Raw genomic sequence first — 24788 nt, forward strand, 5'->3', positions numbered from 1 at the left:
TTTGCCGTCAAAAAAAAAAAAATCATATGCAACTAAAAGTAACTGTGATCAGATTTTAGTAGTTAAATTTATTAAATGTAAAATATATAGTAGTGTTTTTTATTGCGTTGATGTAATTTGTTGCATGATTTTAAGAATATTTGATACAACTAATCTCACAAGATCCAGACCCCAAAGACAAATGAAAAATATGAATTCTTTTCTCGTAGTATGAAGATTTTAGAAACAAATTGTTTTTTTTGTACCCAAAATTGGTATAACAAGAATCACTTTTTTTTGCAGATTTCTTAGCATAGTTCCTTAAGATATATTTCTTTAAAATACCAAATCATATTGTCTTTAAAAGCATTAATTAAAGAAAATTATACATTTGTTTGTTATTTCAAATATTCAAAAAAGAGAGAAAGACATAGAAGCATGCAGTACCAAAAGAAGAAGATGGAGTGCATTGATTTTGTGTTTATGGCTTTTTGTTTGCCTCTCTTGTTCAACGCCGTCACAACAAGTCGCCCGATCACTGGACCAAAAGTATTCGACGTTCGAAGATATGGTGCTAAAGGTGACGGTAAAACGGATAATACCAATGTAAATGACATTTTCTGCTTTCTTTAATTAAATATTCTTTCTCAATTTATTCTTCTATTGTATTTCCCAAAGAATGTCGATTGATTCAATTAAAAAACGTAGGAAGAAACCTTTTATCACAAAGTAAATTAACGGGCTATTTACGTGTTTTTAGTATATTGGAATATTAAAAACCATTTCAATTTAATTAATTACATGTTTTCTCTATTTAGTATAATGAAAAAATAAGTATAATAAAATAATAATTTTTATTTTTTGAAATAATTTTTATTTATTCGAAAGGTGTATGCTTTTTTGTGTGTGTGTGACTAAAAAGTTTTGAATTTTATAAATTACATAGAGTTTTTGTCTTATAAATAATCTACCTTGTTTGGTAACGTATCATATAAGGCATTCACAAATGCATGGAAAGATGCATGCACATGGAATGGACCAAGCAAAATGTACATACCGAAAGGAAGATTCTATCTTGGTGGTGTAACGTTTGGAGGACCATGCAACGGTAAGATCTCGTTTGTCATCGATGGAACTTTGTTGGCTCCTCCGAACAACGACGACATTAAAAAGGAAACGTGGATCAACTTCCGCTACATCGACTATCTCACGGTCTCCGGGGGTGGCACCGTCGACGGCCAAGGAAAAAGGTCTTGGTCACTAAATGACTGTCACAAGAACAATAATTGTCCTAAACTTGCTATAGTACGTACGCTTTCTTGAACTTTCTTTCTATGTCTTTATATATATATATAACTTTAAAAAAGAAAATCTTGAAGCATGAAATTGATTTTTAATCATATTCTCATGGTGTTTGGATACCATTTGCAGAATATGGGGTTCGATTTCGTAAAAAAGTCAAGAATGAATGGGATAACATCACTCAACAGCAAAGCAGGACACTTAAATTTCTTCTCCGTTGACCACTTCGACATTACCGGAGTCGGCCTGAAAGCTCCCGGCAATAGTCCCAACACTGACGGGATCAAAATAGCTTTATCAAGTAACATGCAAATCTCAAACACTCACATCAGCACCGGAGACGATTGTATCGCAATGCTCTCAGGAAACACAAATTTTGATATCTATAATGTCACGTGCGGACCGGGACATGGGATCAGTATCGGAAGCTTAGGAAAAAACAAAGACGAGAAAAATGTTAAGGGTTTAACGGTTAGAGATTCGGTCTTTACCGGTACGACCAACGGTATACGGATCAAGACATGGGAATCTTCAGCTTCAACCATCGTAATTTCCAATCTCGTATATAAGAATCTACAGATGATAGATGTTGAAAGTCCTATCAACATTGATCAGAAGTATTGTCCTTACCCGCCCTGCAATAAATTGGTAACTTATTATGCAAGAAACAAACTTCTCTCTTCTTAAAATCTTAATCGACTTTAATTAACAGGTTACATCATGTTTTTTGCAGGGAGATTCTCACATTCAGATCCAAAACGTGACATTAAAGAACATTTGGGGAACGTCGAGGAACAAAGTGGCTGTGAAATTTCAATGTAGCAAAAGCTTTCCTTGCAAAGATGTTCAATTAGTTGACATTAACTTAACGCACAATGGAGTCGACGGTCCTGCTATTGCGTTGTGTGATAACGTTGAAGGATCTGCTACTGGCAGGATAATTCCTCCGCATTGTCTAAATTGATCCAGTCCACACATGGTCATGTTTTTTAATTATTTTATTTTAAGATATAAACAACATTAACTGTCATTTTTTCCATGTATTTGATATCTTCGTGATTGGTGTGTATGTTTCTCAATCATAATTATGGTGAGATCCAGAAATTATATTTAACTAGAAAAGTCTCTAAATCTAGTTTTCAGAATTCATCAACGTTTTGATTTTATGTTTTATCAAATGTGTTTGTATCAGTTAAAGAATACGAACAGATACTTATATAACAATTTCTAAAAGTATTAGCACATTAGATATTTTTTAAAGACTATCTATTTTATAAACAAAATATAGCTATTTGTTATTCAATTTAGCTTGTATAGTTGGGCAATCTGTATGACATCTATCATTTCTTTAGTGGGGATAGTCGGCTATTAGTCCGATATCATCTGGTTCACATAACCGGAGTTGACCGTGTTTGTCTCAGCCATTGTTCGGTTTCTTCTAATGAAGTTTGAGAGATTTGTCACTGCATGAAGTTTCTTATCCACAAGAATTGATTCAGAGATTTGTGATTTAAATCAAAAAGAAATGAATGGTTTCTGTCGCATATTTACATTGTCTTAAATTGTTATCTCTAATTGAAGCTTAGATTGATTTAATAATAGTATTACTCTTGAGAAAGGAAAAAGGATGTCCTATTGTGATAAACAGATAGACTAATAAGTGGCGTTGCTTTTCACATTTTCTACAAAAGCTCCAAGATCCTTGCAATGGCTCGTAACTCTTATAAATTTTAGATCAGAATTTCATTACTACAAATTATTATGATATATAATCTTTGATTCAGACAACCTATAAGGAAGTGATGTTCAAAGAGACGGAGACTACATAGGACAATCATTGATTTGGTGTAGCTAATGAAACCGCTGAATGCCTTCGCGTGCTTCAACCTCTCCGAAAAGAGTATCGGTTTTAGATACTAGATTTAAGGAGCTTCAAGACAGATGTTCGGTCGGGCATGCTCGGTATTGCACCCTTTACTTGGACACAAAGAGAGGCAGCTGCAGCTGCAGACAGCAGAAGAAAGAAGATATATAACCAAAAGTGAGACAAAACTAATCTGAATTATGCGTTAAGAAACCAGATATTTTGGAGTTTGTCACTAATGATTACCAGCAAATCTCAAGCATTCCTCATGTGGCTTGCCCTCTACCATAGCCACTGCAAATGCTGCTGTGAAAGTATCCCCGGCTCCTGTAGTATCAATCACTTGTGCAGCCGCTATTATAGACTGCTGGATTGGTTTTTCCCCTTCTATGAATAGTGCAGATCCTTTGGACCCGAGTTTCACTAGGACTTGCTTAACTCCCTGAGGAAAAAACATAGCTTAAACATTATAAACCCAAAAGCCAATAAACCAGCACTTTCAAAGAGTACAGTTGCAGCAAGGATTAGCCAAAATTTGGAGTTTTATGTATAGGTAATGTGCGACAAAGGGACTCACCAACTTATGGCACTTTGCAACAGCTTGGCTAATCTGTTCAAAAGTTTCAGTTGGCATCCCGGTCAAGCGACTGAGCTCAGTTTCATTCGGACTCAAGATATCAACGGAATCCAATAGCTCATTCGGTATTGGCGTATCCATTCCTCCAACATCAAGGATGACCGGAACACCTGCTTTCTTCACAGCCTGCAAAACATCCACCAGCAACCTAAGTTTCTTCGAGATATAGCAGTCCCATCAAGATGATCCAAGCATATGATCCTATTCCTAATACTAAACCAACTCTCACTGAAGTAACTTCAATTTTGAAAGAAGTAAAAAAATTGACCTTAGCAACTTGAATATTGATGGAATCTGGGATCTCCCTTTGAAGCAGCACAATACCAGCATTCCTCACGATCTCAAGATCATCATCAGTCATCTTCTCAGGCCAAGCTTTCATATTTGCACCACCAACGATAATGATCGAATTCTGACCGTCGGATTGAAGCATCACCACCGCGTGTCCCGTCGGCTCATCATTCACCGATCTCACGTAATCCAAGTGAACACCACACCCATCGCCCAACGCCTCAGCTATAAGCTTCCCGTGCGCGTCCTCCCCCAAACGACCAACGAAGTAAGTCGGATAAAGCAGCTTCGCTCCACACGCAGCCTGGTTCGCGCCTTTTCCGCCGGCGAGGGTTTGCCCTGTCTTGGCCGAAATCGTTTCGCCTTCCTTGGGTAATCTCTCGATCTCCACATAGATATCGGCGTTAGCAGATCCCACAACCACCAGAGGCGGCGCGTTAGCTGATTTAGCATTCCGATTTGCCGATGGATCGACGTCGACGGCGAGTGAGAGAACACGGAGGGATCTTCGGGAAAGAGGGCGGGAAAATCGAGATTGGGTTAGATTTGGATTCACAGTGTTGATCTGAAGTTGCGGTCGATTGAATTCGATGTTTGGATTAAAATTGATCGATTGAGAAAGTGAAATCCCTTTCTTCATCATTATCATCGTTATATGCTTTTTGTCGATATTCAACGCAGGATTTTTGACTTCTGTGAAATAACTCTGTTATGTCAGAAACTCGGAACCAAGAAGAACTAAACATATCTTTTGTCCAATAATAAAAAAAATGAACGAAAGCATGTCAAAGAAAAATGTCATGTAAATTAACAGAATATCCATGTTTGTTTGCTAATACTTATTAAATTTTTAATATTTATTATGAATAAAGTAAGTTTAAAAAATATGTTTAAGTTTGCTCACTTCACTCAACCAAGTTTCGTGAAATATATAGAGTAATTTTTTAACCAAAATAACTAAATGATTAAAACCATTTTTTCTCTCATATCTCAACAATCTTCTCAAAAAAATATTAATATTGTGTTCTTGTGTTTTTAAATCAAACAATATCTTAAATATATGTAGGAAATTAATTTCTCTCTTTATTAAACCTCTTTTCAAATTCATAATCTTTTACTCTGGAGACTTATGTTCTTGATTGGATATAGTATGTTTAGCTTTAGAAACTTATCTATTTTCTTAACAGTCTGTAGACTTTTTTGTTCTTTAACACCTGAAAGTCTGTAGACTTATGTTCTTCTATGTTCTTTTCAAATCTTTTATCCATTTAACTTGTTTTTTTTTTTTTTTAATATTTTGAATATAGTTTGTTCAAAAGATTGTGAATTATATGGATTTGGCGTACTGACTATCATCGTTGACGTTCCTGAGACACCAGCAACTGCACCGTCTACATTCCTAATGACGAAGCAATCTACCACAGTCACACTCACTACAAGCGCTTGATGTTAACGAGAGAGGCCGAACAATTTGTTTATTTTATTAGAGTAAAAAAAATGGTCATTAAACTTATCGTCCGGCTTAGTTTGCTGGATTTTGTGACCGGCCGAGGTCCGGTATCAATGTCAGTTTAACCATTAACACGAATTTTCCGTTGTCGTGTTTTTGCCGTCCGGTATAGTTTCCGGCTTCCATCTCCGGTGTAGCTACGGTATCTCTATTACCATAGCCTTTTGTTAGTTGCTTTTCGTTGTCGTAGATCGCTTTCTTGCGATTCTATTTCTGATAGATCTAAGTTGAAGATGTACCATCTTTTGATGGATCGATCAATTTAGTATATCTAATTTGCGGCAAAAGGTTATTTGAATAAATGAGTTTCGTAAAGCAAAAATCAAAAAGCCAAAGATGATGAATTTTTTGGGGTTTCGACCATGTCCTTTTGGTGGACGGTGTGAATTCAGCTTCCATGAGAAATCTCCGGTAGCTTTCTCTGGCGGTCCAATGGTTTCACTAGTTTTCCGGCGGATTCTCGAAGTGCTCATCATCGTTCCGGTTATCGTCATCCTACGAACAAGATGTAGACACGTGGCTTTCCTCCTTCAATGGGTTATCTTGTTTGGTTTGGGTTGAAGTGTTTGGTGACACGTGGACTTAAAGAATACTTGCTTTATGTGCTGGCTCGTAATGTTTATAATTTTGTTATCAAGCTTTTAATAATGAAGTTCAGGTTTTATCACTTTTTAGTTCTAAGTTTGGCAGTTGGATGGGTCACAGTTTGAAGATTTCCATGATGTCTTCAAAAGATTCTACTACTAATCTATGTTCTGCTGATACGATGGTGTGCAAGAAGCTGTCATGACATATGCATAAGATGGAAGCTATAAGATTAGACTCGAAACTTGGTTTTCGTTTCTCTGTTCTTATTCGAAAGTCATGATGTTTTGCTTTAATCAAATGCTACCATGTTAGAGCCTTCTCTTTAGTAGTTGAATGTTGTACCCTTCTCTGTATTTATATGTTTGTAAAGTTAGGTATGTGTTGTATCTCTTGTACTTGTACTTGCCTTTCTAAAATGGATTCCCATTGATGGATGATGCGTTTGTCTAATATATATAAATCACTTTCTGGAAGAAAAAAAAAAAAAAACTTATCGTCAACCTCTATTTTCAAGTTTTTTCATTTCACTCAAATTTTCTGAAACAAAAACACAATTCTTCTTAAGATAATCAATCGATTTAACTCATTCATCTTTCAAGTTGCGGTAGTTTTCTATAACCTCATCGAATAATATATATCCAATCCATACTTCATAGTAAATTCAGTTTTATATTCGCTACTGTATCCTTAAACCTGTGAATTAGTTGTAAAATTAAACCGAAATGAACATCCACGACTGATTTAAACTTGTTAAAATAGCTACATAAAAGTGTAAGTTGCTGACCAGAACAAGAAAACAAATCATCTTTTAAGTGTCCACCGTCAAAAGCATGCTGACGCAGGCAGTGACCTAAGCAACTAACGAGAATCTTTTTTTTCTTTGAAAGCAACTAACGAAAATCTTTTTATTATTTATACGTAGATTAATTAGCCTACAACTCTCATTTCTCACAAAAATGTTCTTGGGGAAAATAATAATAAATTGTCCAAAGTAAATAAAATTATTTGTATTGAACAAAAAAATATTTGAACATTACCAAAAAAAAACTGAATAAACTGAACAAGAACCTAAAAAATAATTTTATTCACAAAACTCACAGACTCACAGTATTATTACGAGTAACACCCAAGAAAAATGATGTAATCAAGTGCGCCAAAGGGAAAGAAAGAAAACAATCCGACTTGTAGTATACAAACAACGAACAACAACTATTATTAATTTAATACAACTTTTTGACTCTAAGAGCAAGCAAAATGCGATTCAAAACCCCTATAAATTACCAAGCATATTTTCTCTTCATGACACATTCAGACTCAAAACAACGAACGAGAGTAAGAAAAAGGTCTTAGTGAGCTTAATCAAGAACAACAATGGCAGAGGAGGTGATTCTTCTGGATTTCTGGGCAAGTATGTTTGGCATGAGAATAAGAATTGCTCTGTCGGAGAAAAGAGTCAAATACGATTACAGAGAAGAAGATTTATGGGATAAGAGCTCCTTGCTCCTCGAGATGAACCCGGTTCATAAGAAAATCCCGGTTCTTATCCACAATGGTAAACCGGTATGTGAATCTCTCATTCAGATCGAGTACATAGACGAGACTTGGCCTGACAAAAACCCTCTCCTTCCCTCCGATCCTTACAAGAGAGCTCATGCCAAATTCTGGGCCGACTTCATCGACAAAAAGGTAGAAATTCTACGGTTTGGTTTCGGTTAAAGTATTTTGGATTGGTTTGGTTCGGTTTTGTCCGCTAGAGTCTCTTGTGTGTAACTTTTTTTACCAATGGATCAGGTGAATGTTACGGCGAGGAGGATTTGGGCGGCCAAAGGTGAGGAACAAGAAGCAGCCAAGGAGTTCATCGAAATACTCAAGACGCTAGAGTCCGAGCTTGGAGACAAAAAATACTTTGGAGACGAAACGTTCGGGTATGTGGATATAGCTCTCATTGGATTCTATAGCTGGTTTGGAGTATACGAGAAGTTTGGGAATATCAGTATCGAATCAGAGTGTTCGAAATTGATTGCGTGGGCCAAACGGTGTTTGGAGAGAGAGAGTGTCGCTAAAGCCTTGCCAGAGTCAGAGAAGGTCACTACGTTCGTTTCCGACCGTAGGAAGAAACTTGGGTTGGAGTAAATCTCTCTTCTTTGTTATGTTCTATGTTCTGTGATTACTTTGTTCTATTTTCTTTGAGGTCTATGTATGCATAATAATACCAATTTGTGAAATCATATTTCCATGTATTTGTATCCCGTTTATGTAAACTCGATTTCAATAAACTTCGTTGTGTTGTTTATTCAATGGAGAATTGTTGGTACAGTACATTAATCTGGTGCTATAAACGGCACTTGCTTAAATATGATAAAGATTAAATATAATTCGTTGATTCAAAGAATAACCGCACATGTGAACAAGATTTGATGATCGTGATTCAAAGAATACCGATAATCAAAAATATGATTAAGTTAAATAAGCAAGGAGATATGCTAAACCTACCTAAAGGAAGAAGATAAAAATGAAACTAAACCCATTAACAAACACCGACTGAGAACTTTTTAACCAGATACATCTAAATATCGTCGGATAGTGTATTAGTGTTGCCCAAAGATACGTCATTTAATCATTTGAATTTTGAAAGTAGTGGAAAATTTTAATAGGTACTATATACCATGCACACTCATTCTACACCGTTTATCGTTTATTTTATTTCTGTCGTTTGATTGATTTATCACTATATATGCTGCGCAGATCCACAAAAGATACAAGAATGAGGAGTGAGGACAATGGGAAATGGATGCCAAGAACATATAATGAGATATGTATATTGATTAATTTGATTATGTTTCAGACAGCTAAAATTTGATTGCTTTTTTTTTTTTTTTTTGTCATCCTTAAAGTAACTAATACAAAGTTGGAAGAAAAAAAGTACGATGACGTAAGCAGTGGCATAATCAATTCAACTCTGTGAATCATGTGGTCATTGGTCAATGTCTTGAATCGGAAAAACATTTATAAATGAGTAGTTCAACTAAAATAATTTTATACTACCGTTACCAATCTCTAGGTAAGCTGTAAGCATCTGATTTTAAATTTGTCACATAAGTGTTAAAAGTTCTAAGGATGCATGAAATTTTAACATATTAAATACAAACCTCTTGATATATATACTCATATTCAATAACACAAAGTATTGAAACTAAATTAATCTCTGACTTTTAAAGTAAAGCTAATGAAAAGAAAATGTGTAATCAAAAGTTTAGTCTCCTCATATTAAAATGCTTTAATGGGATTTATTTAGATATTAGTGTAATGGGCACGTTAATGCATTTCTGACTTTAGCGGCAAGCAAGATACGATTTCTTTTGTAGTTTCAGTTTCTCCTCTATAAATTTACCAAAACCTTGTTCTCTCCACTCCACCATATACTTAGACACAAAACAAAACAAACAAAATTATCTATTAGAATATGGGCTTCCAACTCAAAACCAATTGGCAATGAGTAGAGAGGCCCATATATCTTATATACTAATCAAGATCCCTTGTCTTTTCCAATGTGAAATAATATTATCCCTAATATTATCTTCGTGAGCTTATTAAATCAAGAACAACAATGGCAGACGAGGTAATTCTTCTTGATTTCTGGCCGAGCATGTTTGGAATGAGGACGAGGATTGCTCTAGAAGAGAAAAATGTCATATTTGATTACAGAGAACAAGATCTATGGAACAAAAACCCGATTCTCCTCGAGATGAATCCGGTTCATAAGAAAATACCGGTTCTCATCCACAATGGTAAACCGGTCTGTGAATCTCTCATCCAGATGGAATACATCGACGAAGTTTGGCCTAGCAAAACCCCACTTCTTCCTTCTGACCCTTACCAAAGAGCTCATGCCAAATTTTGGGGAGATTTCATCGACAAGAAGGTAATCAATCTTCCAAAAATAGCTTAAAAACATAGAAGCTTTCTTCGTCAAGACATCTACATTAATGTTTTCTTATGATGTGATTAGGTGTATGCTTCAGCGAGGTTGATTTGGGGAGCGAAAGGCGAAGAGCATGAGGCGGGGAAGAAGGAGTTCATCGAGATACTCAAGACACTAGAGTCTGAGCTTGGAGACAAAACTTACTTTGGAGGTGAAACATTCGGTTATGTTGATATTGCTCTCATTGGATTTTACAGCTGGTTTGAAGCATATGAGAAGTTTGGGAATTTCAGCATTGAAGCGGAGTGTCTAAAACTGATTGCTTGGGCTAAAAGATGTGTGAAGAGAGAGAGAGAGTGTTTCTAAGTCGCTTCCTGATTCGAACAGGATCACTAAGTTCGTTCCTGAGCTAAAGGAAAAAACTGGGATGGAATAGATCTTTCTCTGCGCTGATATGTTTTTATGTTTCTGTTTGTGTTGTTGTTTTTGCTCCATTTTCTGTTATGTTTCTCCCTTGTTTCGGAAATCTTTAAGTTAATGTCATAAAAATAATACAAATATTTACTTAATGGTTCGGGGGTTTAGCATGCGTAGTACTGTATGTTGCATTTGCTTTAATGGTTCCCCTTAGTCCTTACTAATCAAAATTCAAAACAAAGCGTCAAAGAAATAGAACTGAATTGAAAAAAACAAACAAACCGACGACAACCTTGATTTTCTTAAAATATATTTTGGCAAAATGCAAAATCTGAATATATTATCGAGGCTATATCAAACCAAAACGAATGACAATTAATTCATAATCTTTGTATGTTAGACCATATCAACTAATTTCAAACATTGGACTGAATCCTTGTAATATTGCCAGCCGAATACTTTAGGTCCAATACAGAATGGGCTTTTCGACCCATAATCTAAAATCAATGTAATTTTCCGGAGTTTAGCGGCTGATGATAGTCTAGTACTATCTACCATGCGTTTTTCTCTTTTTTTTTTTTTTTTTGATAAACCCTATCGGCTATCCGGTTGGCCCCGGTAGGAACACACCGATGTGCTACATAGTGGACTGGTCCACCGTGTTAACGGTTAGGCCCTTACGGGCTACCACTCTGCCTATCCCGAGTTTGGAATGCCTTTCGACTAAGTGCCAGGGGGTAGTCAGACCGCTTGTATTTCTGGCTACTAGGTAAACCAATTGGACCAAAGCCCAACTGACAGACTTCCCAAACAAATGTGTTTTTGTTTCCAGGGAAAATCGAACTCAGGTTTAGGAGTTTTTCTCTTCTTTAAACGTCATTTTTATGGAATACCATATGTTAGTACTACTGTATGTTATGGTACGGTACGCGTTAGTCAAGCTTTATCACCCTCCTTTGATGGAATGAAAAAAAAACACTTCCCCAAGAAAAAAGTCTAAAAAATCCCAATAAGACAGTGATATCTCCTTCCGAATCGAGATATTCGTTGACAGCTAGGGAAATCACATTTCGATACAGTAGAGATAAGAGGGTACGTTAAAAAAAGAATTTAAAATTAGTAATCATGGCGTAAACGTGAACAATACAATAATTTGTATAAGGAAATTAATTAATAGGTCATATGCTACGTGGGTTACTCTAAAAATTCCCACAAAAACCTCAACCTCTATCATCCTCATCTACATTAAAATAAACACAAGAGTTGAAAAGATTAAATTGATCAGAACTAATTAACCGGATCTGAAGAATGGCGGACGAAGTGATTCTTCTTGATTACTGGCCAAGCATGTTCGGGATGAGGACGAAGATGGCTTTGGCTGAGAAAGGAGTCAAGTATGAGTACAAGGAAACAGATCCATGGGTTAAGACTTCTTTGCTCTTAGAGATGAACCCCATTCACAAGAAGATTCCGGTTCTCATCCACAACGCTAAACCGATTTGTGAGTCTCTTATTCAGCTGGAGTACATCGATGAGGTTTGGTCCGATGCATACACAATCCTTCCCTCTGATCCTTACCAGAAATCTCAAGCTAGATTCTGGGCTGATTTCATCGACAAAAAGGTAAACAACTTACTCACTTTTTTTTTTGTTTTTAAATAAATAATTTGAGATCCGGAATAGTTAGGGTTTTAGATGAAGATTTGTTGGCGTTCTTGATGTCGTAAATGATATCTCTTAATGGTTTAAAACGAAGAAAAATAACTAAAATTTGCAATGGTTTATGACTTTGATGATTTTTGTTTGGTTCAGTTTTACGACCCATCATGGAAGGTATGGGCAACAATGGGCGAAGAACATGCCGCAGCGAAGAAGGAATTGTTGGAACATTTCAAGACACTTGAAACAGAGCTTGGAGACAAATCTTACTATGGTGGTGAAGTATTTGGATACGTAGACATTGCATTGATGGGATACTACAGCTGGTTCAAGGCCATGGAGAAATTTGGTGAATTCAGTATCGAAACAGAGTTTCCTAAATTGACTACGTGGACCAAGAGGTGTTTAAAAAGAGAGAGTGTGGTTAAGGCATTGGCTGATTCTGATCGGATCATTGAGTATGTTTATGTCATGAGGAAGAAATTTGGAGCAGAGTAGATCATTTGGTGTTTTGTCGACTCGAAAATATAAAATGGTTTGGGTATCAAGAAGACTGTTATATTCTGTGTTTTTCTATGTTTCATGTGAGATTTGTAATTGTTTTGTTGAAACTTGAAAGTATGATTAACCATAATAAAAAAAAATGTTTACTGTTCTCTTTTTTATCGACGACATTGCATTCAATTTGAATAAACCGGATTAGTTTCAGTAACCATCCGGTTTAATAGAGGAGTCGTTTCAGCTAACGAACCAATTCAGAGGACTTTTCTTCCTGATATCAATTTTATCAACATCATCATCTAACATATCGGCTATGATTGGTAACCAATTTTAAAGCTGCACAGCTTTGTACAGCTTTTGACAGTTACCAATCATAAAAACTTTATGAAAAGCGGTACATTATAAAAAAAAAAAACTGTTTTTTTGGACAAAAACAAAAATAAATTAAAACGGTTACAGTTAAATACGGTTACGATTAAATACGGTTATAACGGTTACGGTTAAATACGGTTATAACGGTTACGGTTACGGTTACAACGGTTACGGATAATTATGGTTATAGTTATTTGATGACTACAATACGGTTAATATTGGAGGAGAAATCTTACGAGTTACCTAACTTATTATAATACTTTTCATAAAATAAAAAAATATGTTACAAACCAAATTTTCTTCATTTCGAGCAAAATAATAGTATAACATATTTGTTTGAGAAAAAGACCATTTTTTATAACGTAGATTTTTTCATATACGGTATCATTTACTTTTTTGAAAATCTTAATCTGAATATTCGATAATTTTTTTTGCATTATATGGAGTTACAATTATATTTTTAAAGTTTTAACTATGCGGTTAACCATATGGTTAAATAACGGTTTTCATATGTTTACCGTTAATTAACGGTTACGGTTAATATATTTTTTAACTGTAACTAATTATTTTTTACGGTTACGGTTTTTAACCGTTTTATACGGTTACGGTTGAGAAACGGTCCGGTTACGGTACAACATATGGTTACGGTTAGCTTTTGGTCATGCCTAGTAAGCATGACCAAAAGCTAACCATAACCGTATTTTAGATCGTAACTAGACCGTTTTTCAACCGTAACTGTATAAAACGGTTGAAAACCATAACCATTCACCGTAAAACTAAATTAGTTACGGTTAAAAAAAATATACTAACTGTAACCGTTAATATACCGGAAACGTATCAAACCCATTATTTAACAGTACGATTAGCCGTACGGTTAACCGTATTATTAACCGCATAATTAAACTTTATAAAATATAATTGTAACTATGTATAATGCAAAAAAAAAAGTTTCGAATGTTCAGATAAAGATTTCCGAAAAAGTAAATAATACAGCCTATGAAAAAATCTCATTAGAAATAATGGTTTTTTTCTCAAACAATTATTTTGGAATGTTATATTGCTCAAAATAAAGAAAATTTTATTTATTATAGGAATAGTAAATTCATATTATTATTCTAACAATAAAATATTGTTTATTCTATATAATCTTAATTTTCATATGTAATTATATACTAAAGTATATTTCTATATAATTTTTTCTTTCTTTCTAAATTCTTAATATTATTTATTATGTGTACCGCTATGATGTTTCCAATCAGAATAAATTTTTAAAATTTGTTCTGCGTTATTTTTTTTGTACAGCTTTCGTGTTTTATTCTTTTGTACAGCTTTGCACTATTCCCTAACAGCTAACAGCTCCAGCTAACCGCTCCAGCTAACCGCTCCAGCTAACAGCTTGTTACCAATCAGACCCATCATCTCATAACCAATGATCGATCCATTTTCATTTACAATTAGTAGAATTTAACCCGCGGTTTACCGCGGAATGATTTATTTTTAAAATTTTTAGTATATATAAAACTTTGCAAATTGTAAAATTAATTACTTTTTTATTGGGTTTGACGATTTATATTCTGTAGATTAATTTTTTATTGGTTGATTAGATAATAAATGATATTTTAGTTTAGAAACAAACAAAAATTAAATGATTTCTTAATTTATGTGAATTCTCCTAAAACATCATTTATAAAAAAACGTAAAGCGTACATATTATAAAAAAGGGAGACTCACAAAAATGCCCATTTTTCAATACCCCTTTTTAAAAATGCCCCCTTTGGATGTTCATTTTTTAAAATACCCCTTTTATGTACAAAATGACTAAATTACCCTTCTTTTAATAAAATATATCTTATATTTTTACCTGGTTGCGTAAAGATATGATTTGATTGATTCTAACACTTAAACAGAACCTTTAATATGCGTTGCTGAGCTGTCCCTTATCAAATTCATCACTCATACTCCTATTGTTTGAAAAAGACGATGGAATTCATAATTATTTAAGGGTAAATTAGGAAAAAGTCTCCTATTGTTTAGTTCCTCAATTATTAATTTGAGGGTATATTAGGAAAAGTCTCCTATATAATGTTTGACATAGGCGATTAGTTTCATAATTAAGAAAGAAAAGTTTCAAAATATAAAAGATTTAGGTTAAAAACACAAAGTTTAAGAAACTAATTAATCTTTTTTGTTTTTATATTTTTACATTAAAATCATAATTTAATGCTTAATTAAATAGAGTTTGACCAACAAAAAAATTTACTACAGAATATAAATAGTCACAAAGTTATATAAATTCAATTTTTGCAATGAAACTTGAATTTTTATTCTAAAACATTTTATATTGTGAAACAAAATAAAATGACTGAAGCATCTTATAATATAAAACAAAGGGAGTATCATCGTTATTTCCGTCACTAAATTAGTAACCTGAATTTTCGATGACTTTACTATCACGTGGAGCTCGGAGGAACTCAATAAATACTGTACAATTAAGTTCATAAACTGAGTTATACTTGTCCCAATATACGATTATAAATATTTTTCCAAAACAATGAAAGTACTCGTTGCCTTGCCTGCATATATATATATATATACATCGTACATAATGGGCGATAAAGGGCGATTAAAGCAAAACCTAATAGCTTCGAATCCACCGTTGCCGTTCCCGGCGGCGGTTTTCTCTCTTTCCGATGGGGAAGTCTCAGCGGTCCCCGCCGAAGAAACCTCCTCCTAAGCTCCCTCCCACCGCTGTTCCAACTTCGATTCCTTCTCGTGTTCCTCCGCCGCCTTCTGTTTCCTCTGCGTCTCCGGTGGATTCTGGTTCGAATCCTCCGGCTTCGCTTGTGGCTTCTCCGGTGGCCTCTGGTTCGTCTGCGATTCCTCCGGCTTCTCCTGTGGTTTCTACTGCGGTAACGTTGGGTCCTCCAATCACGGGATCTGTGACTGCTCCTGTTTTTGTTGTTGAAACAAATGTTGCTGCGAGTTCGGCTACTAACTCTAAGATCCCTGAACCTGGATCCAAAGCCCAGCTTCTGGATATTGACTCTTCCTCACCGGTTGACTCAGCTTCACCTATTCTCAAAAGTCCCTGGGTTGACGTTGTGAAAGGACCTTCTTCGAGTAAGATGGTAAAGAAAGGGTCTCCGTTTCTGCTTGAATCTGGTGAACTTTGTGTTCAGCTCCCTAATGAAGTCATCACTCGTAACCACAAAAGATGAGAATCTTTCATTATTGGTCAATTCAATGGTAACCTTCCCTCTGGGGGTGCTCTTCATGCTATCTTCAACGGAATTTGGAGTAATCGGTACCGTGATATCACTGTTTCCCGTTTAGGTGCAAAGTCAGTCCTTATCAGAATTCCTTGCCCTGCGACTCGAAAACCCGTTCTTAGTCAAGGGATTTGGCACATTGAGGGACAAAGTATGTTTGTTGCTGAATGGGAACCTGGCCTTAATCCTGAAATGCCAGAACTTACAGAAGCTCCTGTTTGGTTGGAATTCCGTGGAGTTCCCCCTCATTTCTTTTCTGAAGAAGGTTTCGAACACGTCGCTGGTATGCTTGGCCATCCCCTCTTCTGCCATCCATCTACTGTCAACATGACTAACTTGGAAGTGGGTAAGGTCTTTACTATTATTGACCCTACTAAGCCTCTCCTTGAAGCTGTGAATGTCCAGTTTGAGTCTGGAAAAATCCATAGGGTGGATGTCTCTTGCCCTTGGCTCCCTCCGATTTGCTCTCATTGCAACCAAGTTGGTCACAACATCCGCCGGTGTCCCACTGCACCCATCACTTGTCTGGATTGTAAGTCTTCTTCCCACTCTTCAGAAAATTGTCCCAGGAAAAAAAAATCCTCTGGACACGCAAAGAGCAAAGGCAAATCTCAGTGGATTACTGATGTAGTAGAACCTAACACCGAGTTTCTCTCCTCTTCAATCCCGAATGAAGGAGCTGCCATTGACTTGGGTTCAGTAGCAGTTATTGATGCAAGTAAGAATGTGGATGTCGTTCATTATTCAGAAGCGAAGGAGCTGCCTTCTTCAGACACGAATGTGATGGCTACTCCCGCAAAGGTTTTTTCAATTATCACTACCTCGGCTTCAGTTGTCCAATCTAGTGCTAATTTTTTCGCAAAGCTTCTAGTTCAAATAAATTTGCAGTGCTCGATTTAGCATCGGATGTGATACTGCCAGATGATTCAGAAGGAGATTTTTCTTCCGGGTCGGATGATTCAGATGAGGATCTCATTTTGAATCTTAAGTCATCATTTTCAGAAAAATATCTACATGACAGACCGTTGCAATTGCCGATCAAGGCAATAAATATGGGTCGTGGAGGAAGAGGAGGGGGAAGACGCGGTCGAGGGAATCGGGGTCGACGAGGTGGGTTTGGCTGAACCCATTTAATCGATTCATGTTTCTAATCGTTTATTGTCTCGATAGTTGTCATGCTTTGGCATCTTTGGTTGTGCTTTGTTACTCATTGCCGCTTTGTTGAATTGTACGATTACTATCGTACTGTCTTGTAACGGTTTTCTTTATAATAATAAATTTAAAATATATATATATATATATATATATATATATATATATATATATATATATCGTACAGTAGATATCACTATATATTGTTGTTGAGTTTTTATAAGCTTTGTAATGATTTTGGATGAATTAAAGAAACACATCTCCAGGAATATCATATGTACGAAATCAATTTTAAGTTTTAACCTTCTTAAAATATTTATAATACCACAAGATTTGAAAGCTAGTATTTTTAACAAATCATAATTTGAATCGTATGTGAAATTTTGCAGCCAAGAGCGTTCATTTGATCCACCAGAAAGTCATAATTGATCAAATTTCATATTTGATCCGCCAAGACCCAAGAGCAATTATGCATGATCCACCAAAAAGTCATAGTGGATTATAACATACTAATATTTTAAATCAACTAATCTACTAATTATGGGAAAACGTACGTAGCCACACTATTACACTATACATTTATTATCTACGAAGAAACAAGTTCAGCTTCTTGTATCTATTCTCGATCATGAGATTGGATTAGCTCAAAGTTAATTTTAGTATCCTATTGTAATAGCTAGTGATCAATTTTTGCTTTTTTTTTGTTTAGCGGAGTTATCAATTTCGAAGGCTTTAAATGTTTTTTTGCTGGAGAAGTGTGCGGAGTGTCATGAATATCGAAATTAAATGCATTCACCAACCCTATCGATCCAACACTTCCCTATATTTAATGTCACACATTAAAATCATATCCACTTATTTATAACCACATTTTCTCTCAGAATCCATAAAAAGAGAGAGAGAGAGAGAAAGATAAATAAAAACAAAACTGAAGAAGCTAGAAGATGGAGAAAAGTAATGATCATGACAAGGCTAGCCACGGCGGCTCCGGTGGTGGTGCCACGGAGAAGTGGGAGGAGACTAGTCCTGGAATCCGAACCGCCGAGACAATGCTCCGGTTAGCTCCGGTGGGGCTTTGTGTTGCAGCGCTTGTTGTCATGCTTAAGGACTCCGAGACTAATGAGTTTGGTTCAATTTCTTACTCCAATCTCACAGCTTTTAGGTACGTATCTTCTCCATACACATATATTAACTTTTCATCTTCAAGATTTAGAGTTACATCTTCTTGCATACTATTTACAATTAGGGTTTGTGTGTTATGATATGGGGTACCGAAGTTTCACATGAAACACACAAAAGAAGACAGAAGTTGTAGTTTCAAGAAACTGACTATAATTATGTGCATACATATTACACATGTACAGTATATTAACCTATCTATATTTTTATACATACAGTAGTATTTTCCCAAAATTTAAAATCAGAATCCCAATATTTACAGAATTATTAAATTAATCTGGACCGTTAAACCAAACAATTTTTGCCAACTATGAAGACACGTAGAGCTTTTTTGGCATGTTTCTAATTTATTTTTTGGTTTACCAGATTGATTATGACCGGTTATTTATTTTGGCCCCTAATTTTCGTCCTTCTCATGAAACATAGGGCTCTGATGAGTTAAATACAAAATGGAGAATTTTTTCTTTTGTCCAAGGCCCCAAAATGCTAGTCACAGCACGTATTAGTATCAAGCTACATTTGTTGGTTATTGAAGTTAGCTTAGATAGGGTTTGATTAATAATGATACTATTATACTTGATTTTTTTTAAAGAAAATATTGATTATCGGTAATGGTAATAATGTAATTACAAACTTAGGTACTTGGTGCACGCAAATGGAATATGTGCAGGCTACTCTCTTCTATCAGCAGCCATTGCAGCGATGCCTCGTTCTTCTTCGACAATGCCTCGTGTTTGGACCTTCTTTTGTCTCGACCAGGTTTAATGTTCAAAACATTCGGCTATAAATGATCCGCTATAAGTACAAAAATTAATTTCATAATGTTTTATTGTCTCAGCTTCTGACCTACCTGGTTCTTGCTGCTGGAGCAGTGTCAGCTGAAGTTCTATACTTAGCTTACAATGGAGACTCAGCCATTACTTGGAGCGATGCATGTAGCTCCTACGGCGGTTTCTGCCATAGAGCCACTGCTTCTGTTATAATCACATTCTTCGTGGTTTGCTTCTACATCCTTCTCTCACTAATCTCCTCTTACAAGCTCTTTACTCGCTTTGATCCTCCTTCCATTGTTGACTCCGACAAGACCCTCGAAGTCGCTGTCTTTGGAAGTTAGATCCTCCATTTGCTGGTGCACAAAAAAAAAAAAAAAAAAAAAAAAAAAAAAAAAAGATCCTCCATTTGCTTTGCAAGTACATCTAATTTGTTAAGTTTCACATGTTGTCTTTTTTAACTTTGGTCAGGAGAAAGAATGCTTTTGTGTTTGCTCTTGCTGTCATTGCTTTTATTCCTATTACGACTGGTCTAACTAAATTAAAGGTATAAATTAACAAGAGAATCGTACAAAATTACCGGAGCTAAATTATCCTCAACACAACGGTTCAAAGCACACATTTTCTTGTAAATTGATCTAAAGCAAACCAACGTCGTTAATTCAGGATTATGTGATAAACAGCAAAAAAAGGAGGAAGAAACATACTTGGAAACAAGAGTATATAAGATTATTAGACAAGATTCAATACTATCACCTTTTTTTAGGCAGTCTTTTAACTTTACTTACTACACAGACTTTTACTTTAAATTCAAAGAAACAAGAAAGTTTATAGATCAGAGAGATTAAAGAAACTTCTTTATTTGTACTGCAAAAGAAGGAAACCAAGCTAAAGAGCCCTATCCAAAGTGTTGTTCAAGCTTATATGCTTCACCACACCGAGATATATAGATTTCTGTATGAAATCAAGAAAATTTGCAATTGTACCCTTTTGTTTTTATTTGGAAGTTAATTAATCTTACTTTTTCCCATGGCTGCTGATAAAAGAGTGGCGTTTCAAGAGCTTCTGGGAAGGAGTTTGGTGATCATCCTACAAACAAAACAGTTAAAAACAAAGTTGGTGTTAGTGTCAGATCATCTTCAGAAGGAAGAAAATAGAGTAAAGGACATGCAAGTTGGTGCAAACCTTGCACAGAGATGCAGCTGATTCTGATTCCATTGTCTGGTTTTGAGGGTTTTCAAGCGACTGGAACGAATCAAGGGCATCAAGAGTTAGTTGCCACCCACACACTGCCTCAGCGAAACTTGAAGAACCCGAGCTGTTGCTGCTACATCCAGCAGCAGCCACATTTTCATTAACCCAAGGACAGTAACAGTTATGATACTTTATTGGATCAAACTCCACAATATCATCATTGCTGTCTCCGTTTGGTGGCCCTGGAAAATGAAACAGCATATGCTTATACCAACATATTACACTTTTTATAAGAGATGAAGTTTGGATAAGTAGGTACTTTATCAACCATAAGAAGAAATCTACAGACCTTGGTCATTGGCAGTGTAACTTGATCCAGGGAGTGCAAAGCCAGCATTGAGCGGAGACTCCCAAGTCTGGGTCACTTCTTCTTTAGATGCTTCATAACCAGAACACACGATCGCATTGCAAGACAAAGATGGATGAACACTGTCATCGTTGATCAAAACATTTATGTTACTCATCTTTTCACCACTTTCAACTGATTCAGCCTTCAATGAATCAACTATTTTAGAACCACTATCCGCCCTTACAACAGACTGAGACACCCTATCTTGACTATCCTCAAGCCTACCTTCTCGATCCATTTCTGCAGGAACAAAATCATCAGTAAGGCCTTGGTCTGGTGCGAATTCACCGCTTTGTCCTAGATTCTCTATGACTTCTGCAACTGGTTCCATGTCTCCCACAACGCTATCTCCCCTATGAACTGAAACGTCAGCTCCGTGTATTTCTGCCTCATGACTTGCACCCATTCCGACACTACCCCCACTGACACCTAAACTTGGTCCATCTCTTCCCTGGGCAGTGACAGTCTCTGTGTTCAGTACTTCCTCACCGTCATTTATGCTGCTAATGCCTGGTTCAGCATTAAACCGAACAGGAGCTGGTTGGAAGCATGCACTCTGCTGAGCTTGATTGCTGAAATTCAGTTCCGAAGGATCATTGAAGTCAGCACTTTGAGCTGTCGCCACAGAGGGGTAATTTATGTCATCAAAATCCCCTGGATGGTTTTCCACACTTTCCATAGAATCATCATTGGCACTATGGCAAATTGTATCCATCGCAATGACAGAGGAAGCACGTGTGGAGTCTCTGGCACCTGGAAAAGCCATAGCTTGTTCATTTCCTTCGCTAAATGGGTCACTTCTATTTACTTCCCTCTCGTTTTCAGCATCCAGCGAGTGACTTGGCCCCCCTACTGATAAATCTCGCCCATACAAGAAAGGATAAGCTTCATGCACATCAGAACCTCGGGTTCGCTTTGAAGGCCCTGCTGAATCATCATTAACCTCATCACCGTCACGGTCAACAACAGTCCCTTCAACACTATCTGCATTTTGTATTCGTAGATAAGGCCTATCAACAGTGCTTCCACCATCATCCAGGCTCCGTTTACGAGTACTAGGCCCTCGTGATTCATATGAAGCAGCACGATCACCAACCTCACTTCCTGAAGGCTGCCTCCACAACACTTCCTTTCCTCTATCACTAAACTGGTAATTATCACGCGTCACAGACATGTTCAGCTGCGCAGAGGATGATGCACCAGCTGCAGTTTGATAAAAGCTTAGGCCTACATTTGATACTAATCTTCTCTTAACTGAAGTTTCAGCCTCGTCAACATCTTCATTTTGCTGCTGTTCCATGCCTTCATTAGCAAACCATCCATTGATTCCACTTGTTGCGCTAGTGCCACGTGTCACTCCCATTTTCTTACTCGTTTCAGGAAGATTGGCATTTATAGCAGCAAACGGAACCGGCCGAGAAGTGGTCATGAAATCACAAATTCTGACGGTTACACCACATAAACTACAATCCAGTAAAGGTAATCTGGATTCTGACTTATATTCTGGACCCAAAACTTCATAATTTCCAGAAGCTTTTCGGGATGAAGCCGAGAATTGTTTCCTGCTTGGACCAGGATCTTGTAGACGACTTTGATTTCTAGCCGGTCCAGAAGGGCACCCATTTCTAGCTGACTGGGCAGAATGTTCTTCACAATCTTGGATATTTGGAAGCCATCTAGGCTCCCATCCACATAGGCTTATCAGCTTTTGAGCCTACAAGATAAAACATAATATAAGAAACAATAGTAGTTTATGGCTAGTAAGTTTGATATTCCTGAATCCTGAGTTCTTACGCGAGAGTAATTACTGAAAGCCTCTTCTTTGGACGTTTCTGCAGCTGAGATATTATCCATTCTGAAACTGAGGTCATCATTGGCATGTGCCAAAAGGCGGTCAATTTGCGGTCGTCTTGAAGCACGCATCTGGTCAATTGCAGATGGCGAAACAATTGGTAGAGAATAGAATTGTAGGAGCCCATCACAACGATCCTTGTAACCTCCAATCAAGGCTGATGGAGGAGTTGGAGGAAACTGAACTAAGCTTTCTGAACAACTTTTTCCTACCCAAGGACAAGAGCTCTCATGTGCATCATCAAGCTGTTTAGAGAATTCTTCTCGGGTAGTATCAGCTGTTCATCAAAGATGGATAGGGAATATAAAATGTTAGACGCATATAACGAGGCTGATTCATGCCTAATGATCTTTCTTGCTTAAATGACAGCGCAAAAAAAATACTCTTTCATTGTAGATGTTGGTAAATTGATCAAAAATCTGGGCTCTGAAGATACTGAGAAAGAGTTTCAGAGATTTTCCGTACAGTAAAAGAGAAAGATGAATACTTAAATGATATCCCCCCCACCCCTTGATTCCAAGAGTTAGGAAGAAAAAGAAGACAAGTTTGGTTACAGTAACAAGAACTAACCTTCGGGATGATTCAACGAATCTTGTGGAGGAGAGTAATGTAGAATGGACCCACAGTATTCGCATTGAAGTTTGTCCAGATCAACACTAACCCAGCCTTTCTGGGCACAAGCCAAAGAGCTAGCTGTCTGTAAACAAAGAATACCATAGCAGGACACCCCTTTAATCAAACAGCATTTCTTGAAATTGCAACAGATATCATAGGAGATAGAAAGGACCAATCCAAAATAGAGAGAATAAGAAGTAAATAACCCCACAAATGAAGCAACCTAGCTATTCTTCCTCATTTTCCCATTCCAGGTTATCTTTAGTACATCAGGCACTCGGATTGACTTCTCAACATAAAGGCCCAAAAAATATATTGTTGGATTCAACTATACCAAATTTCTTTGAGCCGAAAGAGAACTACAGGAGGATATTTGCCAAGTTTATCATCAGTATTCAGTCCAAATTTTGTTTTTTCACATCACTAAATTCACTACCTCTAGGAAAACTGGACTTTAAATTTGGTAGGATATGCACTACGGATTTTCAAAAGAAATCTAGTTGGCTGAGTGTGAAAAAATGAATTTTCATGTGAAAGAAAGTGCATATAACGAGAAAACAAGAGTCATACTTTAGGCTTCCCAAGCCAATTTGAAGGCTTGAAAGTGGCAAGACGTCTAAGCAAATCTCCTCTATCCCAAGTTCTACAGGAACGCACTGATAATGCCAGCCCATGACCTGACCAGTCCACACTGCCAGCGTTAACCAGAACAGCAGGAGATGATGCCCCTGCAGAGCTGTTTAATAATTCAATTGAATTCAGTCGTCGAGTTCCAAAAAATCAAAAGCATCGCAAGCAGATGCAAATCTCAAACAACGAAAACCCTAGATATAGCTCAAAATTCAACAAAATGAATCGAAATCACTCTTAATTTCTCGATCTGCGTTAAATGGGGACTAACCTAGCAGCAGCAGTTTGAGGAGGAGAAGGCGATCTAGCACGTCGTCGGAACCTATCAACGGGAGTAGCAGAGGCGGAAGCAGAAGCCGAAGCTACACTGTTCCGATTACTTCTAGGGTTTACGTTCTGCGAGCTCACATCCTCTTCCTTCATCCTCCTTCGTCAACGACACACACAACGAGCTTCTTCACTTTCAACAGAGTAGACAAAAGAGAGAGAAAATCTCGAGGTCTCTCAAATGACAATTCTCTCTCTCTCTCTCTCTCTTAGCGTTATTTATTAATCGAATTTATATTTATTTAATTCAGTATTAAACGCTCTGTTACTTATCGATAATATTAAATACTTTAATTTTATCTCCGACTGCTTCGGTGGACGAATTTGCCCTCACTGTACATTATACGGC

The 24788-nt window shown here is 36.6% G+C and overlaps 7 protein-coding genes across 7 annotated transcripts; 5 read left to right on the forward strand and 2 right to left on the reverse strand.

The window, feature by feature from the left end:
• Positions 1 to 417: 417 nt before the first annotated feature.
• LOC9329000 (exopolygalacturonase) lies at positions 418 to 2245 on the forward strand. Its single transcript, XM_002890160.2, has 4 exons — positions 418 to 585; positions 976 to 1284; positions 1411 to 1929; positions 2015 to 2245. The coding sequence occupies exons 1-4, from the start codon at positions 418 to 420 to the stop codon at positions 2243 to 2245; spliced, it is 1227 nt and encodes a 408-aa protein (XP_002890206.2).
• Positions 2246 to 2959: 714 nt separating this feature from the next.
• On the reverse strand, positions 2960 to 4818 carry LOC9326269 (ribokinase). Its single transcript, XM_002892892.2, has 4 exons — positions 4051 to 4818; positions 3723 to 3908; positions 3392 to 3587; positions 2960 to 3285 (listed from the first exon to the last, which is right to left on the reverse strand). Exons 1-4 carry the CDS (start codon positions 4720 to 4722, stop codon positions 3191 to 3193), a joined length of 1149 nt encoding a protein of 382 aa, XP_002892938.2. The 5' UTR covers positions 4723 to 4818; the 3' UTR covers positions 2960 to 3190.
• A 2385-nt stretch (positions 4819 to 7203) lies between these two features.
• LOC9329001 (glutathione S-transferase U24) lies at positions 7204 to 8469 on the forward strand. The gene is made up of 2 exons (XM_021015037.1): positions 7204 to 7857; positions 7963 to 8469. Exons 1-2 carry the CDS (start codon positions 7543 to 7545, stop codon positions 8302 to 8304), a joined length of 657 nt encoding a protein of 218 aa, XP_020870696.1. The 5' UTR covers positions 7204 to 7542; the 3' UTR covers positions 8305 to 8469.
• Positions 8470 to 9749: 1280 nt separating this feature from the next.
• LOC9326270 (glutathione S-transferase U25) lies at positions 9750 to 10473 on the forward strand. The gene is made up of 2 exons (XM_002890162.2): positions 9750 to 10093; positions 10181 to 10473. The coding sequence occupies exons 1-2, from the start codon at positions 9779 to 9781 to the stop codon at positions 10457 to 10459; spliced, it is 594 nt and encodes a 197-aa protein (XP_002890208.1). The 5' UTR covers positions 9750 to 9778; the 3' UTR covers positions 10460 to 10473.
• Positions 10474 to 11777: 1304 nt separating this feature from the next.
• Positions 11778 to 12824, forward strand: LOC9326271 (glutathione S-transferase U26). Its single transcript, XM_021015319.1, has 2 exons — positions 11778 to 12133; positions 12323 to 12824. The coding sequence occupies exons 1-2, from the start codon at positions 11819 to 11821 to the stop codon at positions 12665 to 12667; spliced, it is 660 nt and encodes a 219-aa protein (XP_020870978.1). The 5' UTR covers positions 11778 to 11818; the 3' UTR covers positions 12668 to 12824.
• A 5497-nt stretch (positions 12825 to 18321) lies between these two features.
• On the forward strand, positions 18322 to 19936 carry LOC9326273 (CASP-like protein 2A1). Its single transcript, XM_021011272.1, has 4 exons — positions 18322 to 18625; positions 19281 to 19401; positions 19481 to 19756; positions 19813 to 19936. The coding sequence occupies exons 1-3, from the start codon at positions 18408 to 18410 to the stop codon at positions 19754 to 19756; spliced, it is 615 nt and encodes a 204-aa protein (XP_020866931.1). The 5' UTR covers positions 18322 to 18407; the 3' UTR covers positions 19813 to 19936.
• A 166-nt stretch (positions 19937 to 20102) lies between these two features.
• LOC9326274 lies at positions 20103 to 24646 on the reverse strand. The gene is made up of 7 exons (XM_002892893.2): positions 24384 to 24646; positions 24053 to 24218; positions 23438 to 23564; positions 22810 to 23144; positions 20956 to 22729; positions 20598 to 20848; positions 20103 to 20501 (listed from the first exon to the last, which is right to left on the reverse strand). The coding sequence occupies exons 1-7, from the start codon at positions 24533 to 24535 to the stop codon at positions 20430 to 20432; spliced, it is 2877 nt and encodes a 958-aa protein (XP_002892939.1). The 5' UTR covers positions 24536 to 24646; the 3' UTR covers positions 20103 to 20429.
• Positions 24647 to 24788: the final 142 nt, after the last annotated feature.

Source organism: Arabidopsis lyrata, assembly GCF_000004255.2.
Source record: "Arabidopsis lyrata subsp. lyrata unplaced genomic scaffold ARALYscaffold_1, whole genome shotgun sequence".
Taxonomy (NCBI): Eukaryota; Viridiplantae; Streptophyta; class Magnoliopsida; order Brassicales; family Brassicaceae; genus Arabidopsis; species Arabidopsis lyrata.

Coding starts and splice junctions, on each gene's coding strand:
- LOC9329000 (XM_002890160.2), top strand. CDS start 418: ATGCAGTACCAAAAGAAGAAGATGGAGTGCATTGATTTTGTGTTTATG. Junction 1,285..1,410: donor ATTGTCCTAAACTTGCTATA/GTACGTACGCTT, acceptor TACCATTTGCAG/AATATGGGGTTCGATTTCGT. Junction 1,930..2,014: donor ACCCGCCCTGCAATAAATTG/GTAACTTATTAT, acceptor TGTTTTTTGCAG/GGAGATTCTCACATTCAGAT.
- LOC9326269 (XM_002892892.2), bottom strand. CDS start 4,722: ATGATAATGATGAAGAAAGGGATTTCACTTTCTCAATCGATCAATTTT. Junction 3,909..4,050: donor TCAATATTCAAGTTGCTAAG/GTCAATTTTTTT, acceptor GATGTTTTGCAG/GCTGTGAAGAAAGCAGGTGT. Junction 3,588..3,722: donor TTGCAAAGTGCCATAAGTTG/GTGAGTCCCTTT, acceptor TTTTTTCCTCAG/GGAGTTAAGCAAGTCCTAGT.
- LOC9329001 (XM_021015037.1), top strand. CDS start 7,543: ATGGCAGAGGAGGTGATTCTTCTGGATTTCTGGGCAAGTATGTTTGGC. Junction 7,858..7,962: donor CCGACTTCATCGACAAAAAG/GTAGAAATTCTA, acceptor CCAATGGATCAG/GTGAATGTTACGGCGAGGAG.
- LOC9326270 (XM_002890162.2), top strand. CDS start 9,779: ATGGCAGACGAGGTAATTCTTCTTGATTTCTGGCCGAGCATGTTTGGA. Junction 10,094..10,180: donor GAGATTTCATCGACAAGAAG/GTAATCAATCTT, acceptor TGATGTGATTAG/GTGTATGCTTCAGCGAGGTT.
- LOC9326271 (XM_021015319.1), top strand. CDS start 11,819: ATGGCGGACGAAGTGATTCTTCTTGATTACTGGCCAAGCATGTTCGGG. Junction 12,134..12,322: donor CTGATTTCATCGACAAAAAG/GTAAACAACTTA, acceptor TGTTTGGTTCAG/TTTTACGACCCATCATGGAA.
- LOC9326273 (XM_021011272.1), top strand. CDS start 18,408: ATGGAGAAAAGTAATGATCATGACAAGGCTAGCCACGGCGGCTCCGGT. Junction 18,626..19,280: donor TCCAATCTCACAGCTTTTAG/GTACGTATCTTC, acceptor TTACAAACTTAG/GTACTTGGTGCACGCAAATG. Junction 19,402..19,480: donor CCTTCTTTTGTCTCGACCAG/GTTTAATGTTCA, acceptor TTATTGTCTCAG/CTTCTGACCTACCTGGTTCT.
- LOC9326274 (XM_002892893.2), bottom strand. CDS start 24,535: ATGAAGGAAGAGGATGTGAGCTCGCAGAACGTAAACCCTAGAAGTAAT. Junction 23,565..24,052: donor ATTGGCTTGGGAAGCCTAAA/GTATGACTCTTG, acceptor CTTTGTTTACAG/ACAGCTAGCTCTTTGGCTTG. Junction 22,730..22,809: donor CTTTCAGTAATTACTCTCGC/GTAAGAACTCAG, acceptor TTTATCTTGTAG/GCTCAAAAGCTGATAAGCCT.